The sequence below is a fragment of the Anarhichas minor genome, unplaced genomic scaffold (genome assembly GCF_050575085.1).
Source record: "Anarhichas minor isolate MPS153535 unplaced genomic scaffold, ASM5057508v1 ptg000021l, whole genome shotgun sequence".
NCBI classification, from domain to species: Eukaryota; Metazoa; Chordata; class Actinopteri; order Perciformes; family Anarhichadidae; genus Anarhichas; species Anarhichas minor.
Window position 1 is genome coordinate 10,728,180 of NW_027466467.1, and position 17,611 is coordinate 10,745,790.

The 17,611-nt window shown below is 40.2% G+C and overlaps 1 protein-coding gene across 1 annotated transcript; it reads right to left on the reverse strand.

The window, feature by feature from the left end:
• Window positions 1–8,819: 8,819 nt before the first annotated feature.
• LOC142954665 (adenosine receptor A1-like) lies at window positions 8,820–14,530 on the reverse strand. The gene is made up of 3 exons (XM_076095821.1): window positions 14,165–14,530; window positions 10,276–10,570; window positions 8,820–10,158 (listed from the first exon to the last, which is right to left on the reverse strand). Exons 1-3 carry the CDS (start codon window positions 14,503–14,505, stop codon window positions 9,775–9,777), a joined length of 1,020 nt encoding a protein of 339 aa, XP_075951936.1. The 5' UTR covers window positions 14,506–14,530; the 3' UTR covers window positions 8,820–9,774.
• Between the last annotated feature and the right edge of the window lie 3,081 nt (window positions 14,531–17,611).

The window sequence follows — 17,611 nt, forward strand, 5'->3', positions numbered from 1 at the left end:
TACAATGAAGGTGAGTCGACTATCCAAGGACAGTTTAGGGGTTATTTCTTAGTACACTATTTCAATGGAAAAAGTTTGGAAAATAATCCTCTCACCTCTTCTGTGTTGGGCAGGAGATGTTGCTGTTGATTTAAAACTAACAACAATAATAATAATGCTGTGAGCATCACCAATAAATCACACTGACCTCATTTGTATTAAAGGTGGAGGCAGAAATCTCAAAACGACAGATTAGGTATCTCAAAACCTGGACAAATAAATACAAAATGACCTGCATGGATGGATGCCACGAGAGACACTTTAGAATCGTTGTACACTAAAACCAATAGGACCAATAATCGTGCTGAAATGTGTCAAAAAGCCTGATGTTTAGACCTGTAAACCTACAACTATACAGCTTAACAAAACAATCTAGGCCTGTTGATTTCAATGAAGCTACAGAACCAACTTTTAGGCTCTGTACTTTCCTCTGAATAACTCCAGGTGAGTTGTGACCATATATGGCTGTGATGACGTACACTTTCAACCCGGAAATAGTCATCAACCCTCCTTTTTTGCGGTTGCGCGATCTATCATTTGTTCGATCAGCAGCAATGGCTCCGACTACAGCTGTAATTGTCGAGTGGCAGACGGAACAAATAATCAAGTATCTGTTTGAGGACGAGGACGATCTCCAATGTCGTTCATTGGACGATGGTTTGGAGGTGGACAGCGCAAGGAGCGACGGTTAGTTAAAGATAAAATGTGCTCGCGTGAGTGCTCGCGTGAGAGATAAGTGTTCGAGTCGGTGTTAACAGTTAACGTCAGATACACTCGGTGAACTTTCACTTTCAGGTGATTAGAAAATAAGATGTCAAAGTGGTAAACTCTAGTGTTTCATGCAGTAGGTTTTACACTATTTAAGTTATTGTGTTTTTTTTAGTCGATATCATGTTTTAAGACGATGTAGCGTTATTAGGCATGCGTTACACACACAGCCTAAATGTATAAAGTGTGCATTGCTTTTGTTGTTTGGCTTTACAAGCTGCTCATTGTGAGCTCTGCAAATACTTTGGGATTGAATAACTAACAAATAATACGTTGTGTGCATACCAACACTCATCAGAGCTTTGCTCTCCAGCGTGGGTGAAGAAGCCCCCCTTAGTTATGCTCCTACAGTACAGTGAATCCTGATGTTTAGCCTGTTAAAACTTGACATGTACGTTTTTCTTCCAGAGGACACGTTTGACCCAGTTATAACAGCTGATATACTTAAGAGAGTGGGTGATGCCATGAAGGATGACGTCGAATTTAAAGCTGCACTTGCTGACCTGAAGCAAGCAGGAGCAGAAGAGGTACACACAGTGACACTTATTTATTTCTATTCTTACTTTCTATACTTTTTAATTATTTATATTTAACTTTTTTTCACCCCTACTTATTTATGTCCTTGTGCTGCTGCTGCAACACCAACATTTCCCTTCAGTGGATCAATAAAGGCTAATCGTATTTTATTCTATGTTAATGAATAGCATTCACAGGATCAGAGGTTATGTACATTCTTATGAGGAGAGGAAGCACCGCTGCTTGCTTTCTACCTGTCGTAGCCCAGGTGTAAACACGGGTGTACACACTTACACATTCACACAGTACAATAGTGACATTTTTGTTGACTAATAATACAAGTTTTCTAAAAGTACTGTTGATTATTTTGTGGTGCAAATGCACCACAAAATTGGTTGAAATTTAGTTTCATTAGTAAATGTGGAAATACTAGACATGTCAAATGCTACGTTCACCCAAAATACAACGAGAAACAACGTTTACTCGTTTGATTCCAGTGTTTTCCATCCATGCAGTAAATGTTGGTGTTGTTTTGTCTGTGAGCAGTTTTCATCGGGACAGTTTCTTCTGTGTAAAACGTGTGTCCAAGGAAAGCTATCGACTCATTACAGTGTCCTCTGACGGACTAAACTCGATCACCGGTAGCTCAATTCTGCTTACGTTGTAAAATCTGATTTGTGTTTTGTACAATGATTGTAAACCAGCACACAGTTTAAAAAAAAAATCAAACAAAACATTTAGATTGATCCAACATTAAGTCCGAATATGTTTTTCTGTTTCCAAATTTTTAAATGAAGTTAACTGGAGCATTGTAGGTGTATCTACTATGATGTCTTTACATTGAGTTTGCCGCTCTATAACATCTGGACCCCTTGTCTCGTCTTTCCCCAGGCCATGGAAACGGTGTTTAGCCGTGGTGTGGACGCCATCTGCAAGACTCATGTCTGTCAGCAGCCTGAAGTGTCTTCAGAGATGCAGCTGATCAACGCCTCGGTGGCCTTCGGACTTTATCTCCAAAAATCCACCCCAGAGCTGAAAATGAAAATCCAGAGGGTCATGTCTGCATTCATAACCATGCGTGTGGGCCCATGGCTGGCTCAGCAAGGTGGATGGGTAAGAAGGTTTTTAATGCCTCTTCAGAAGCGACAGCAGTGGACGCGTTTTCGGGTTGTCTGTTCGATAACTCACGAACGCCTTGAGCTAATTTTTTTTCAAATTTGGCACAAACGTCCACTTGCATTCAAGGTTGAATTATTTAGAAGTTGGTGGTCAAAGGTCACTGTGACCTCGCAAAACACCTTTTTGGGCCATATCTTAGGAATGAATATGCTAATTAGGACAATTTCACACCAACGTCTAATAGGATAAAATTATGAAGTGATGACATTTAGGACAGGCATGGATGTAAACTACAACGTGACTGGCTGGCGGAGGCATTCAACCGCAAGGCGATCATTCTAGTTTTATGTATTTATCACTTGTGCAGGTCGGGACAGGTGGAGAACTACAATATAAAAGGGTTACGGTTTTGAACAACAAACACCAGCCCTTTGCACCTGAAGAGTGTTAATATTTATGACACCAAACCCAGTGGTGCAAACAATTCAAATACTGCACAAACTAAAAGACAGGAAGTTTCCTTTCACATTGTGCCACCACTGACCTTTAGGTGCAACTGTTTTTACAAGCAATCAACTTATGATGTAAGTGGAGAAGATTTCGATCAGAAAAAAATACTTTTTGTCATTATTTTATGTGATTTTCAGTCACTATAGTTCATGTAAGTTAAGTTTATTTTGCTTTTCATAACCCTCCCTGATTTTACAAGAAACTATTCTTTAGTTAAAGTGCGTCCTCTTCCAGTTCTATAAAGCACCACGACTGACTGAACATCAGATACCTGAAGAGGTGCGGCATTGTGGCCTTGTGCTTCCCCAGCAGCCTTTATACAACTTCCTTGATGCAAGTTTAATTCTTGTGAAATGAAACTGCACTGAACTCGACTAACCTTTCTGCATTGACGTAACAGGAAAAGGCAGTAACATCGTTTTAATACCGCATTTAGTGGATCATATTTCTTTATGTCACCAGTACCTGAAACCACCAACCACCAATTTCTTTGGTTTGAACAATAAACATGTATTTGTGGTCATTTTAAAAACTGAGATCAACCAGATGTACAATGCTACGTTAGACTTTGCATATGTGTCTACTGAGGGTGTATCCTGGATTAATACTGCAGCCATTTACTACTTGATTACACAGCAAAAACATACAATTAATATTGCAGTACAAAGGTTGAGTGTTTTGAAACCATTGCACAAGGAAATTAGTCTTATCGACACATTGACAAACCATGCAGTTAAAACCAGAGCTCCATCTGTGCATCTGCATCCTTAACATTGTAGTTCTGTTTTTTTTTAGCCCCATGTCCAGTTTCATTCTGACTAACTGACTTTCAGGGGAAAGTGGTTTGAGAAGGAATCTTGCCAGACCAGCCTCTCTGCGGTGGAGTATGCTGAACCGAACAACAATATTTCACCAGATGACCTCGTGGAGCCACTGTATTATTCTGCACTCTGTTGCCACGCAGGCAGACATCTGATCACACACTAAACTTCTTCATTTGGAATTTCAGCGCTTTCACGCTGTGTTTCAGTTTTAGACAATCTTGCTCAAATCCCAGCTGGGGGTGCAGGTGCACGTCACAGGTTAATGCAATCATGTGTGTTAAGACAGTTTGCTGAAGTGTAACTTCTGCTAAACAGACACAAAAAAACGATTTAAATAAGTCACATTCTCATAAATGTTTAATATTATGTAATATTAATATTACAAAATTATATTACTGATGTATCAGTGATATTGTTCTCCACTACGTACGTCAGGGCTAGCACTAGTATAAAAATAGCTTGATTGTCTCCAGAGGAGTTTTCTGAGTGATCAGAGCTGAAGGCTCCAGTTTTGTGTATTTATTTTCTTGCTTGTGGGTTCATCTATGGAGCTTCTGCATAAATCACTGAACTAAATTAATTTAATATTAATTTAAATGATTTAATTTAGCTGATGTGTCTCTTCTTGCTTGCCTTCTTAGTTACAATTCACATTAGAAAAAAAAGCTCTTGCCAAGTCAATGTAATGTGCAGTTGCAATAATTAAGCTGTTGAACAGGCCACGTTCACACTTTGGCATCCATGTGTGTCTAAACAGACTACTTGATAACGATATGCCATTTTCGGTGCTCAATCAAACTGTGATTTCATGTCATTTAAGTGTTTCTGTCCCTTATTTTTGCACAAAATAGATACGGGTACTCTATTATGTCTTAAGCTAATAAACCCTGTTTTTTGTGTCTTAATCGCATTCAGTCATATTCAGCATATACTTCTGGCTACATTTTACACACTGCATGCAATTTTTACATTGGGTGAAACATTTTTAAAAGGAACGTTTGGTATATTTGGAAACTTTGATGGCTTGTTGAAAACTTGATTAAAAGGATACCTTTTCTTTTTTGGTAATTTGTTTTTTAATGATTTTAATAAAAATTGGGAAATTTGGAAATGGTTTCTGAATTACTGAATTCTGGATATAACATTGTTGAGATAGTTTTGATTTCAAACAAGTATGTTTTAGCATTTTATAAACAAAACAAACTCATAAGTCAAATGTTCTGTGCAAATGTGCTTATTTTCAGAATAATAGTCGTACTGTTGGTGCTGGTTTGGAGGGTTTCTGTGCGGAAAACCTGCTATAATACAGCTTCAGAAATGGAAGAAACACACGACACAAAAACCTCCAGTAATATGCCATTGTGTTGAAGATAGCAAGACTTCATCTTGTGTGTGTAAGAAATTTGAACTGCAGATATGTTTTTATCTCATCGCAGACAATCGTGTCGGATATCATTTATTCTCAAATACTAAATACTTAAAAATACTAAATACTTTAATACTAAAAATACAGTGTTCGGAAAATATTTTGATGACAGGTGAAATGATATTGGGATTAAGTTCTTTCTAAGACTGATGATTGTCTTCAATAATCATTGACACAAATAAGAATATATGACAGGGAAGGGTTTGCATTATTTTTCAACGTTTTGTAAGTCTCCTCAGCCCAGTGTTGCCTCATATGTAGTTTCACTATTGTGCAATAACCAGCAGAGTGCAGCGCTGGCTGCTTTCAAGCACCAGATGCCAGTGTGAAAAATGCCCCACATATTTGATGCAACATAATCTACATGGAGTGATTTTAAGGGACCAGGAGAAGAACCAAACAAGCCTGGATCAAATTTGATATTCTGTTTCAATGCAACTTTTCCTCTATTTTGCAGAATGTATGCTCGGAGGGTGGACATATTTAAAAAAAAAAAGAAATGTTTTCCTGTTTTTCTAATTTTTCTCGATCACAGAGCCTGCAGCTCTCTGGCTGCAGTTCACACTGGGATGTAAAGGCATCTGACTGTAGGTAATCACCTCTGTGAGAAAGATGGAGAGTCAAGGGTGCGTGTAAATATGTGAGACATTCTTGCTGACAGTCTTGGCACAACACACAACTAAAACAGTGTTAACAGAACAATTCATTTGAAGTGGCATAAATCTGCTTGTCATGTAGTGTATTTGTTTTATTTGAAGTAATATACAGACATCTCATTCTTGGCCTGTAGCAGATATTCACGACCACTCCCGAAGTCCAGCTGTCTACACAGTCGCACCGCTCTGTGCTGCTGTTTGGCAGTCTGCATCAACTCCACACTAACTCTGTGAGACATGGCGGGGGACTTCTGGACCAGGCAAGCAAGATCCGGCCGCTGAAGGCTTTACAGGGTGAAGGGGAAAATAATCTTTGACCCCAGACTGAGCTGAAATTCATTCACTTTTATTTACCATTTATAAGGTGAATACTTCGAACAGACACTGCCTTTGAGACTGCATTTCCATTTAAATGTATCATAACCCAGGGGATTTATTTAGAATAAGTAAAAACACACCTCATTCATATATGTCAAACACTATACACACTTATATACAAGATTATATAGGGCCTTGGAAAGATTATTCATAGAATGAAGGTTCAGTTCATTGCCATAAAAAGATACCCGGACCTTGACAACTTTGCCAGCATCAGCACACTCTTGTGTCTTCGTTGTGCCCAAGTGAGTGAGATTGTTGCGCCTTTTCACATTAGATATTTTGACTCGTCAGTGCAGAAAAATTACAGGTGGAACCAATAATATCGACGATGGATCTGTTGCAGAAAGTGGTGCGGTGCAGAAATGAACAATGCTATTAGAGACACCTGTGCAGTACAAGTCAAAATGACTCCTGAGAAAAAAGTCTGTTCAGTTAACAAGTTTTATAAAAACAAAGATCTATTTTATATCAATTTAGAAAATGAAATCTAAAAGTATTTAATAATTGACACCGACCAACAGTGTGTCATACACTTTGTCGATTGCGCAGCCCTCTGGGACAAACCTGGGAATTCAGGCTATACATAAACTTGACTTGACTGTCTGAGTGTGTGCATTTGACAGAAAAAGGTGAGCAACTGAGAAAGAGACAGAGATATCCTGGTATTTGAGTAATGATGTTGTGTTGTTGCGACCTGCAAATAACTTCTGTTGAATATCAAAACAACCATTATCAAATGCTATCAAATTCTTAGTCAGCGTCCATGATAAAAGCAACTTTATTTTCTTTCTCTCGTGTTTGATGGAAGTGTATTTGCCAACAGCACAGCGGTTAACATAAACTGCATTAGCAAAATGTTCACATTCAGATGAGATTAAGAGTCTGCTTTTGGTGTCTTGACTCCATCTATTGACCTATTTATTCATGTAATCCTTCATAATTAGAGATTTGACAAAACAGCTCACCATATTAATACGCACTGCTCTAAACATCCAGCACATGATTCTGATTCAGAACAGTTTATACATGTACAATATGTAAGCCATGAATTGTCTTTTGATATTGTTAATGTACATCTGAGAATTTTACACAAATTGTGTTTCATTTACCACAGTAAGTAAGCAGACCAAAACTTAAAGTCACAGTGTTGAGAATTACAAATGTCCAACATTGGCGCCACCCCAGTGGTGGTAAAAAAAAATACACTGTTTTAAACAATGTGTAATCCCAACATCGCCACCCCCATGCGTATATTGTCCTGACCTGAGGACCAACACATTTGTCACTCCCAATTCATCGAATACCGACGCTTGGTCAGTGCCCCTATGCTTCAAGCTATGACGGTCCATGTACCCGTCTTTAGCATCAGTCTTGGATGTGTCACGGATGGTGTGTCAGTTTCCTCTCATCACAAGCATACAGTCTCCTTTCAAAAGAGATTTCTAAAATAATTTTAAAATGCTATAGGCTTACTATCTTTTATATAGTGTATAATAAATTCTACACATAGTAGATGTATAAGCATTTTACAGAATCACAAAAGTGAGAAAAGTAGTACTTGGAAACAGCAGCAGTGAAAGTAAAGTGAGTACACTTGTTTGACACTTGTGTGTGTGTGTACTCTTGTAACACACAGTGCCACCTAAGGTTAAGACAGAGATTAATGTCACATTAACAGGTCTGTTAATTTGATGGGCCTTGATGTTGACTTCCACAGAGACTCTTTTACTCCTCGACTCCAGGAGTCAAATTATTTGTATGTGCACGCATACTTGGCCAATGAAGGTGATTCTCATGCTAATGAGTTCCTCAGCTGCACTCTCGCCTTCTGGTTTCCTTGTAAACAGAATAATCCTTCCACCCCGGCCCACCTCACCACCCTAATGCCCTCCACCGTTATTCACACACGAGTAGCTCTCTGCTAAGTGACAGAGGATCAAGGTGTGCACAAAATAACGGCCTCCCACCACCGATGACTTTAGCCTCGATACAGAGAAGCATGAAGAGAAAATCAGATGCTATTTCTGTCATAAAGCACAGAATGGATTCTGAAACTTCCACCTGCTAATGCACATTCAGCATTATACATTTAAATTAGGGCTCACCGTATTCTGTTACATATTTTGGTTACTTTCCTGACTCCATTTGTCTATGTCATTAAAAAAAATCTATTGTTATGCTTGAAGGGTGTATTTCCCAATCTGCTAACTCAATCAACAGCTGTAAGAGGATGTGGCTCACTGAGGTGAATTTTTTACGGTACCTCCCATTTACACGTATACACATATAAGCTACATACAGTACACATTATAAGTGCCAGCATTTCCAATATCCAATCTCACTTATTTTAAAGGGCAACACTGGTCAGTTTACTAACAGAAATGACAGACAGTACGTGATGATGCTACATCGGTATACCTACTTTGTCACAAAGAATCGAGGGGAAATGTAAAAAGTAAAACGCTTGCCAGTAGTGGAAAGGGCATGGAGATATATGTACAGTATAGAGCTCCAACACTCTTTAGATTCACAGTCCTGCAGCCACAGTTATAAAGTTACTAATAGGTGGCCCCACAGTTTTTTTAAATTGACCATTTGACAAATATCTAAAGGGGAGCATCAGGTAATTTTTCTTTCAGCATGGATGCTGTTTTCAGCTACAACTATAAGCTATTATTAGTCATACTGACGGTCAAATGGTCTTAAAAATGTCAAAAAAAACGTAGCCTTCAGATGCGCTGAATTGCACCACCCATCTGTAAGGGCCATGACTCTAATGAGTTACTGTGTAACTGACATTAGTACATTGAAACCACACCTTCGCCATACCAAAGATCCTTGGTCCAAGTGAGTCAATTTGACATGTTTTCATGCAGCCACAGACTGTACATCCTGTGTCCTAGTCATCTCAAAGCACCAAGCTGGTTGCGCAAACTTCCTGCTTGCCCACTATTGGTTTACCAGATTAAAACTATTAAAATAGTTCCTCTTCATTACATTTTCTATCCTTAAGGCCACAGAACTAAGCATGTAAATGTAGCACACAATACGATGCATAACTATTTGTGACCATTTGGGTCATGAGTTTTAATTTGAATTCAGATCAGAAATACAACACAGCATTCACAACTTCTAGTATTTGTACCGGATGCGCTACAGATATACACTTACTGATTCAAGTTCAACAGGTTGGTGTTGATACTGATGAGAAGCCCCTTATGTTATTCGACATCATCTTCATTTTGTCAGTAAGTGCAGAAATAAATAATCAGTCTTCTTCAAATCAAAGTCTGATTTCGGATGTTTATCCGGTCTCCATGCCGATTTGTCATCCTGTCCTCTCAGAGTGTGTTGGATGGAAGAAATCAGTCAGTCCACGAAGGAGTTCCCTCATCTCTTTCATTCCTCTGAAGTCCTGCGATGCCATTAAGACTGTTTTGACCAGTAACCCCTCGAGCATGAAAATGTATCCAGAGTCTTTTCCATTCTGTGAACCAGTGGGGTGAAAGTTAACAGTTACACAGCGATCCAAGGGTCACACATCATCATCATCGTCATCATTCTGCCTCAGCCTCCTCTCATGACTCTGTCCTCTCTGACTCCCTCTTTGAGGAAGCCGCCCGACTGGATCCTGACAAAGCACATACTGTTTCCAGATTTTCCGGAACGCTGTGCGAAATTTCTTGATGCGGAAAGCGTACACGATGGGGTTGACGGCCGAGTTTCCGTGGGTGAGGATGATGGCGATGTAGATGAGGAACATCGGCTTATCGCAGGCAGGGCAAAAGAGGGTGATGCAGTTGAGGATGTGAAGAGGGAGCCAGCTGACTGCGAAGAGGAAAAGAACGAGGGCGAGCGACTTGGCTAACTTGAGCTCCTTGCCAAAGTAACGGCTAGGGTCTGTGTGGCTAGCCGTCACCTACAAAGAGATAAAGGAGAAGATCGTCAGCATATACATTTATATGTAGTCTAATTAGTTCGCATTAAGTCTGTTTTCATAGCAAACAAAGCGACCACAGGAAGAGGAAGACCTCACCTTCTTGTTGAGCTGCTTGTGGATCATGTAGAAAATCTCGACATAGATGGCCAGCATGAGGAGCAGAGGGGGCAGCACCCAGCCAAAGAAGTTGAAGTAGACCATGTAGTCCATGCTGATGACTGTCTCAAACTCACAGATCACCAAGAGGTCATCAGTGACCAGGGAGCCATTGTCACGGAGAAGCTGCAGGTTATTCCAACCCAACATGGGCGTGAGGCCAATTATGATGGACACCAGCCAACACAACAACACGGCTGTGCCGGCTCGTCGAGGGGTCACCACCCGCTTGTAGCTAGGGCAACAAAGGGAGAAGGTCTTGTTTTTAATTTAGTCCAATACAACATGTAAGTCACTGCAAAAGATTTACAACAAATACTCCCGTTGTGAAGCTAATAACTTTAGAGATTTTAACGTGGAGTGATTTTCTTTGTTTATTTATTTATTTATTTAACCTTTATTTAACCAGGTAAAATCAATTGAGAACCAATTCTCATTTTCAATGATGACCTGGCCAAGAGGCAGTAGCACAGTCCACACAAGTTACACAAACAACACAGATACAATACAGTATGACAAACAATGGAAAAATGACTAAAAACAACCTAGATAAAATAATAAACCCATGTTTCATCAATTAAGATCTTAACTGCTCGAAATATTACAATTCCTACAAACAGTAACACATACCAACTGATTAATTCCCCATTGTAGCTTTAAAATCAGACAGAGAGAACAATCTCAAGTCTTTTTGAAGGCTATTGCAAGTGAGGGAAGCAGAGCACATAAAAGCTTTCTTTCCTAATTCAGACCGTGCACACGGAACAGACAACAAGACCATATCTTGAGATCTCAGACTTGCACTGCAGTCAGATTTCTGTGTAATGAAAGTGCAAATGTATGATTGCAGTTTACTCAGAATGGCTTTATATAGAACAAGTACCGATGACGAAAGGTGGCCAACCAGTAAAGCCTACAATAATGAGTCGGGCTCAAAGAGAGACTATGTAACTTTTGTTGAACAGTATCCACCGTTGCCCTATCTAGCATAAGTTTGGTAACATTAACATTTTGTAACCATAAGCTGGTCATACCAGACCATGTAAGGCTGTAGCAGCAAAACCCCTGAGTTTGTTGAATTAAGCAGTGGTGCGTTTTGTTGTGTATGGATTGCCTGAGTAGATATCTGACATTTTCTAAACATTTATATAATGAAATCCTTGTTCAGAATATGTGTATTTTGCTGTACTGCCCCAGTTTATAGGCAGTGAGGTTAAGTAGCTTGTTGGCATCCACCTGTAGATTTGACTGCTCGACAATAACATATCGTCTGTAAATCTCATGGGTATGTTTATAAAATAACATTGACCAAGACCTTAGTTATACACACACTACAAGTCCTTCATTGAGCACAATACTTCTCTGAAAAGTAGCTTAACTGTTTGTTTGTTTTTTCTTTGTTGCCCTGTGACAGCAGGTGACATAGTTTCAATTTGATCTTCTTTCTTTGAAAATCACTGCTGTGTTCCCAGAAACAAAACAAATGTCAAGCAGACACAAGCAAGAGATCTCTGCTGTTCAGAAGACTGTGAACACAACTGCAGTTCTTAGGGTGCCGCTCATCCTGTCTCTCCCACACAATGTCTGATATTGGACAGGTCCACGACTTAGTCATTGTCGGGCAGACATCAGAGATTTCTGTGGAAGACTGGACTGTTGACTTTTGTGGTTCAACCTTTATTTCCGAAGAGTTGGTGCTGACTCAATCAGACGACATGGGCTAAGTCAACGCAGGTGCTCATTCTTACTCTAACACTCTCACCCTCTTGCACAATTTGTCTCTCTTCTTATCGTGCCTGCTCCCTGGCTAACCTCCCTAATGCTAACATAGAAACACGCTGAGATATGTGCCAGAGCCAAACCATCATTTTGTGCCCTCCCCCCCCCACCCCCCCCCCCCCCCCCCACCCCATTTGCTTTCTCTCACTTCTCCTTGCCTTTTCACTCTCTGTCACATAAAGCCCACACACAGGAGTCCAGCCAGGGTGAGTCAGACACAACACAGGACGTATGAATGAATACTCAAAGGATCAAGAGAGTCTGGAGTATTCCCATATGTGACGACAGTTTTTATCTCAAGTAAAAAACGCTCTCTCCAGCTGCTTGTAAAGCTTGGCTGTCTGTCTGCATACAGATCAGCATACAGATCAGCTGTCTGTTCTGCCAAAAATTACTTTTTTGGTCTTGACTGCCCTCTATATATCTCTATTTCCCTGAGGGATTTCCACCTTCGAACTTCAATCCTCCAGCTAAGCGCACTAGCAATACTTTGGACATTTTCAAAAATCAGACACACCACCCTTATCACGACAGTGTGCTTCCAAACCACCTCCGCTATAAAAAGAAATCAGCGGCTGGTAAATTGTTTCCCTCTAGTCCCAGGGGTGGTTTAGGGAGGGGGACTCAATTCTGGCTCATTGTATCACCTAATACAAGACAGTAAATTGCAATTCACTTGTGTTTAAAATCTGATGAACAGATGGAAGTATCTGGCTATAATGGATCAGCAGTGAGATTGATGCACATTTTCTTAGATATGTGACAGTAAAAAGACAGAGCCTTCACCAGACGAAATATTGTTTGACCTGATATAGAATGTGATTTATAATATACATGATACACAAAGTTACATCCAATACTGTGAGCTGAAAAGTGCTGAGAAACACTGGAGCACACTGATAAATAACAGTTAAGTCAATAATATTTCGCGTTCTGTCACTGCAACTAGTGCAATATGTCCTCTGAGTAACAGTTTGCATGTTTTTATGTGAACGTTGGTTGTCAGCTTGAGAAATTATGCAATCCATCAACCAGTCACCATGAGCCTATTGATCAATCATGCATTCTCTGCCAGGCTCATTGTCCGATTAGGCAACTTGAAGTGGAAACTAGAGTTTTCAGTGAAATTATGGGTAAGGCAAGAGGAACTTTCCTGCTAACTGATGACATTTACAATTTTAAAACATCTGTTACCATGCAACAGAAATGGCAGTCTACCATTAAGTTATAAACCAAGCAGATCAGAAGTAGTAAAGAAAGAGGGGCACATTTTTAGCTCAGACTGGAAAACAGCTGGCTTCCCCACAGATCTATCTATCTATCTATCTATCTATCTATCTATCTATCTATCTATCTATCTATCTATCTATCTATCTATCTATATATCTATCTATCTATCTATCTATCTATCTATCTATGTTCCTTGTCTGATACAAATACGTTTGCTGCTAAAATACATATTCAGATTTAAAAAATCTTGTAAAAACAATATAGCCAAATCATTTTTTGAGGGAAATTTAACAATCAATTATTTATTTATTTTTATATTTTTATGGATTATATTTTGAGAAGAGGGCAGTTAATACAAGATGTTTTATATGTGCATTACTTTGTTCCATTATAGCTTATAATTGGGATACAATTATGTATTGGAGGTGTGACACTTAAGGAGTTGAAAATAAATACATGAATAAATTAATTAACAAGTCTAAATATAGTTTGAAATGATATTAAAAACTGTTCATAAAATGTCAGCCTTCAAAATCACTGACTTTTATCAGGCACTGACACCGTGTGGTTTCCCGTTGAGATATTACAGATATGTCAAAGCAGATTAATGTAGCCCTACTTTAAGGTTATAACTAATTAAAATGATTAGACACACCTTCCCACTACATATTACAGTCTATTTCTGGTTGCAGCTGAAATTAAAATCCTGCATGGCCGCTCTGGTGGGTGCCCTTGGTCCGAGCTGCGGTCCAGACACAAAGGCTTCTTCTGTAAACGAGACAAGATATTGGGAAGTAGAAGAATTCACCTTTAGGCCTACCTCATGGGTATTTTGACTCTCAGATAGCGGTCGATGGCGATGGCCAGAAGCGCCAGGATGGAACTTTGAGTGAGGACGAGCACTGTGCAGGCGACCAGCAAGCAGCTGTAAAAGTGCGTCTTGAGTCCGATGCTGATGGTTATGGCGAGCGGGATGACAAGAGCCCCGACCGCAATGTCAGCCAAGGCCAGGGAGACGATGAAACAAAACGTGGTGTCTCTCAGAGACCGGTTAATACGCACAGCCCAGACCACCATCACGTTACCGATGACCGACGACACGGCGATCACCACCTCCATCCCGATGTAGAGGGCTTTAGAGGAAAGCACACCCGAAGGCATGTTCACGGATGCTGGAGGAGTGTGCGCTCCGCGGAAAAACAGCCTGAACGCGTCGAGGGAGTTCCCTGTTTGAGTTTGTGGGCACCGACTGAGACACCCCGACTAAGGTTTCGCATGTTTTATGTCCCCACAGAGGCAGACGTAGTGTCTGTTGCTCTGAATTGTTTTAGGATCTGGTCCAGGACATGGAGCTGCGCGCAAGACGCAGGACTTGGTGCTCCATATGGTCCGAGACGGTGATTCCGCGAATGAAGTGACTCCTGCCGTCTTGCTGGCGGAGGGACAAGACGGACACGAGATACCAAATTAATCACAACCAACTTTCCAAAACGCAGATTGACAGTGTAGCTTTCATCTATGTGCCAAAGCTTTGAAAAACAAGAAGAGTCATTTCCTGCTGAAGCTGAGTCTTTTGCTACAGTTGGGCTACTTTATCAGGGTTTAGCTCCTCTATGTGGACATGATTTAGTTGCCCCAAGGCACTCAAATGTTTATTTGTCTCAGGGTAATTGTTTCTTGTGAAATAATCCCAGTTGATATATGTCACCCATGGGAGTTTAACATATTATTGTCCATTGATCTTCTCTTTGCAAGGCAACCTGAAAGCTCGCCCTCTTTGTGGACACACTGAGGAGGAGAATATCAAACATTGTCTCATATGACAGGTGCATTTTACAGACATTGTCAAAGATGCACTAAATATGCAAATCACACATTTCCCACATGCTTTCTTTATTTAGACTCACTCTTTTATGTGATAAAAATACATATTTAGACCATAAGGCTCCCAAACATGTTATTATAAAGGAGGCTTTTCCCCAGTGTGACTGTAGTTGCAGGCGAGGCGAAGAGTGGGTAAAAAGTACGAGCCTGTGAAGCTTTGATACTCTGGAGAGGATGCACAGAAAGAACGCTGGAGGAAGACAAATTGGCACATCTTTTGTATTGGATGGAGACAATAAACCAATATAGGACAACATCAGCTTGGTATCAGTGGACAGCAGCAGGACTCAGCTGGAAGACAGCTGCACACAAACAAACCTGTCTAGATGCAAATGAGACTCATAAACCAGTGGCATAAAGAAATTATTTTGCATACAGATAGGAAGTGTACACAGATACAGTACATGTAGCGCGTTTATGTGCAATGTATTTGATTGCAAATGCTGCAGGTTTTGGACAAACTTACCATCTTCCCCAATCTGGATATCAAAAATGCAGACCATCACTCTGACAACCTGTTCAGACATAGATAGGCCTCTCGCCTACCTTGACTACAGTGAAGGTCTGCGAATGATCTGTGTGTGTCATCATTCATTCATCTGTTACTCTGTTCCGACCTTCTTCAAGCCTGCAGGATAATTTCCACCACCTTCAGTCATGGACATTAGCAATATTTCATTTATAAACTTTTAGCAACCTCTTGCTGATGAGTAAATTCTACAATTCGTTCCTGCGCTGGAAAGAATTTCACAGAAGAAAGTTCATCTTTTGGCTTTTTATAGTGTAAGAATGTGGAATTTTGTTAAAAGTGTACTTTACAATCAAAAGGGCGAGAAGTTGGATGAATTGGTGGTAAGAAGCCTCATCTTGCCTCATTATAAGCCAATTGTCTACTCCTTTTTTTTTATTTTTCTCTCAATAAAGGGTCCCGTTATATGTCATGTATTGTTTTAAAAAATCTATATAAATATGTGTGAGTTTATGAAATCATTTATAAGTACTCACACATACGCAAATTTTAGCACGTTTTCGTAACCAAAGTTAAAGGTGCTCAATCCAAAACTCAGAGTATATCTCCTGCCTCCACACGGCTCACATAATGGCGACGGCTGAGTCAGTAGCTCATAGCTAACAGTGCACACAACGGCAACAGTGCCGACAGAGTTAATTAACAGTGTTTACCTGAGGTGGAACCGGAAGGATGGGTGCTACACTTCAGTGACAACGCCGTTTGTTGGAACGTCATTAGCTGTAACTGCCATATGAGTGGAGTGCAGAGGCATTTAGGGCACGCTCACATGCACTAAAAACATGCTCTTTGTTGACATAGCTGGGCTGGCTGCACAGAGAAACTCAGATTACAACACACACAGAGGAAGAGAGACCTCATTCTCTGCTCAGGTAGACATTACTCCACTATATCTTTCCATGGATAATAGACACAATGTTTGCTTACTGAATGGAAAAATGCATCAGGACAATAATCCTGTTTGGGCTCATATTCACGTTGCATAAACAAGGTGCTCTGTTGTCTTCCAGGCAACTTTTGGGTGGTCTGTATCAGTGTTCTCCATCACTGTGACTCTTCTATATTACTGAGGTTATATATGTTGAGCAGATTGGCTCAAAACATCTGATTAATGCTATGTTTGGTTTACTATCTTAGTGTAAAAGCATAAACATTGTGATTCTGTCATCTCTCCTCATACCGTAAGTGCCACTTCTGAAGAAAGTCAGTGTGGGACAAAGTCTGTGTGTGTGTGTGTGTGTAAGTGCACAAATGGAAAGAGAGTGTGGACTCTTTTACTCAGTTATTATCTCCACAGAGTTGAAAGGTCTTATCTTTGCTGGAACAACCTAGTTTTTATGATACTATGATTTTATGTGATACATACAGCCTATCTGCAATCAGTCAAAACAGAAATATCATGTATGTAAGTATTTATTTTTTTCCAGCAACAAAGACAATCTCTTCCACACACATCCTGTATGCCTTTGCACAACAGCACTGCATGGAGTAACAATGGAGTCCAATCTTTACAACAGAAACAGGGGTCACCAGTAATCCCAGGAGTGTCACACAATGTCTGGAAGCTGCTTTAATTAGACAGATGAAGGTGGGGACTATTTTTCCCAATGGCCCACTTTAGCTGCAGACTGTCAGCTCCAGTCTGTGTCCGCACGGCAGACCGACAGCAGGTGCAGGCAGGCAGCACGAGAGCACGGACTGGTGTTGAAGCACAAGACTGTGCTTGGAGCGGACCATGGGTTCAGATTGGTGCTTTTGTCATTCAGAGTTAAGTTGCAGTGATACGACAGTACCACAAATATCTTTACTCCACTTTAAACCCAGGCAACAGGGCAGAGGTCATGCAGGTAAAAA

What these genes read in the sequence shown, in the direction of transcription:
- LOC142954665 (XM_076095821.1), bottom strand. Translation starts at nt 14,505, where the DNA reads ATGCCTTCGGGTGTGCTTTCCTCTAAAGCCCTCTACATCGGGATGGAG. An exon ending in AGAGTCAAAATACCCATGAG is followed by an intron (nt 10,571 to 14,164) that starts GTAGGCCTAAAG and finishes TTGTTGCCCTAG; the next exon opens with CTACAAGCGGGTGGTGACCC. An exon ending in ACAAGCAGCTCAACAAGAAG is followed by an intron (nt 10,159 to 10,275) that starts GTGAGGTCTTCC and finishes ATCTCTTTGTAG; the next exon opens with GTGACGGCTAGCCACACAGA.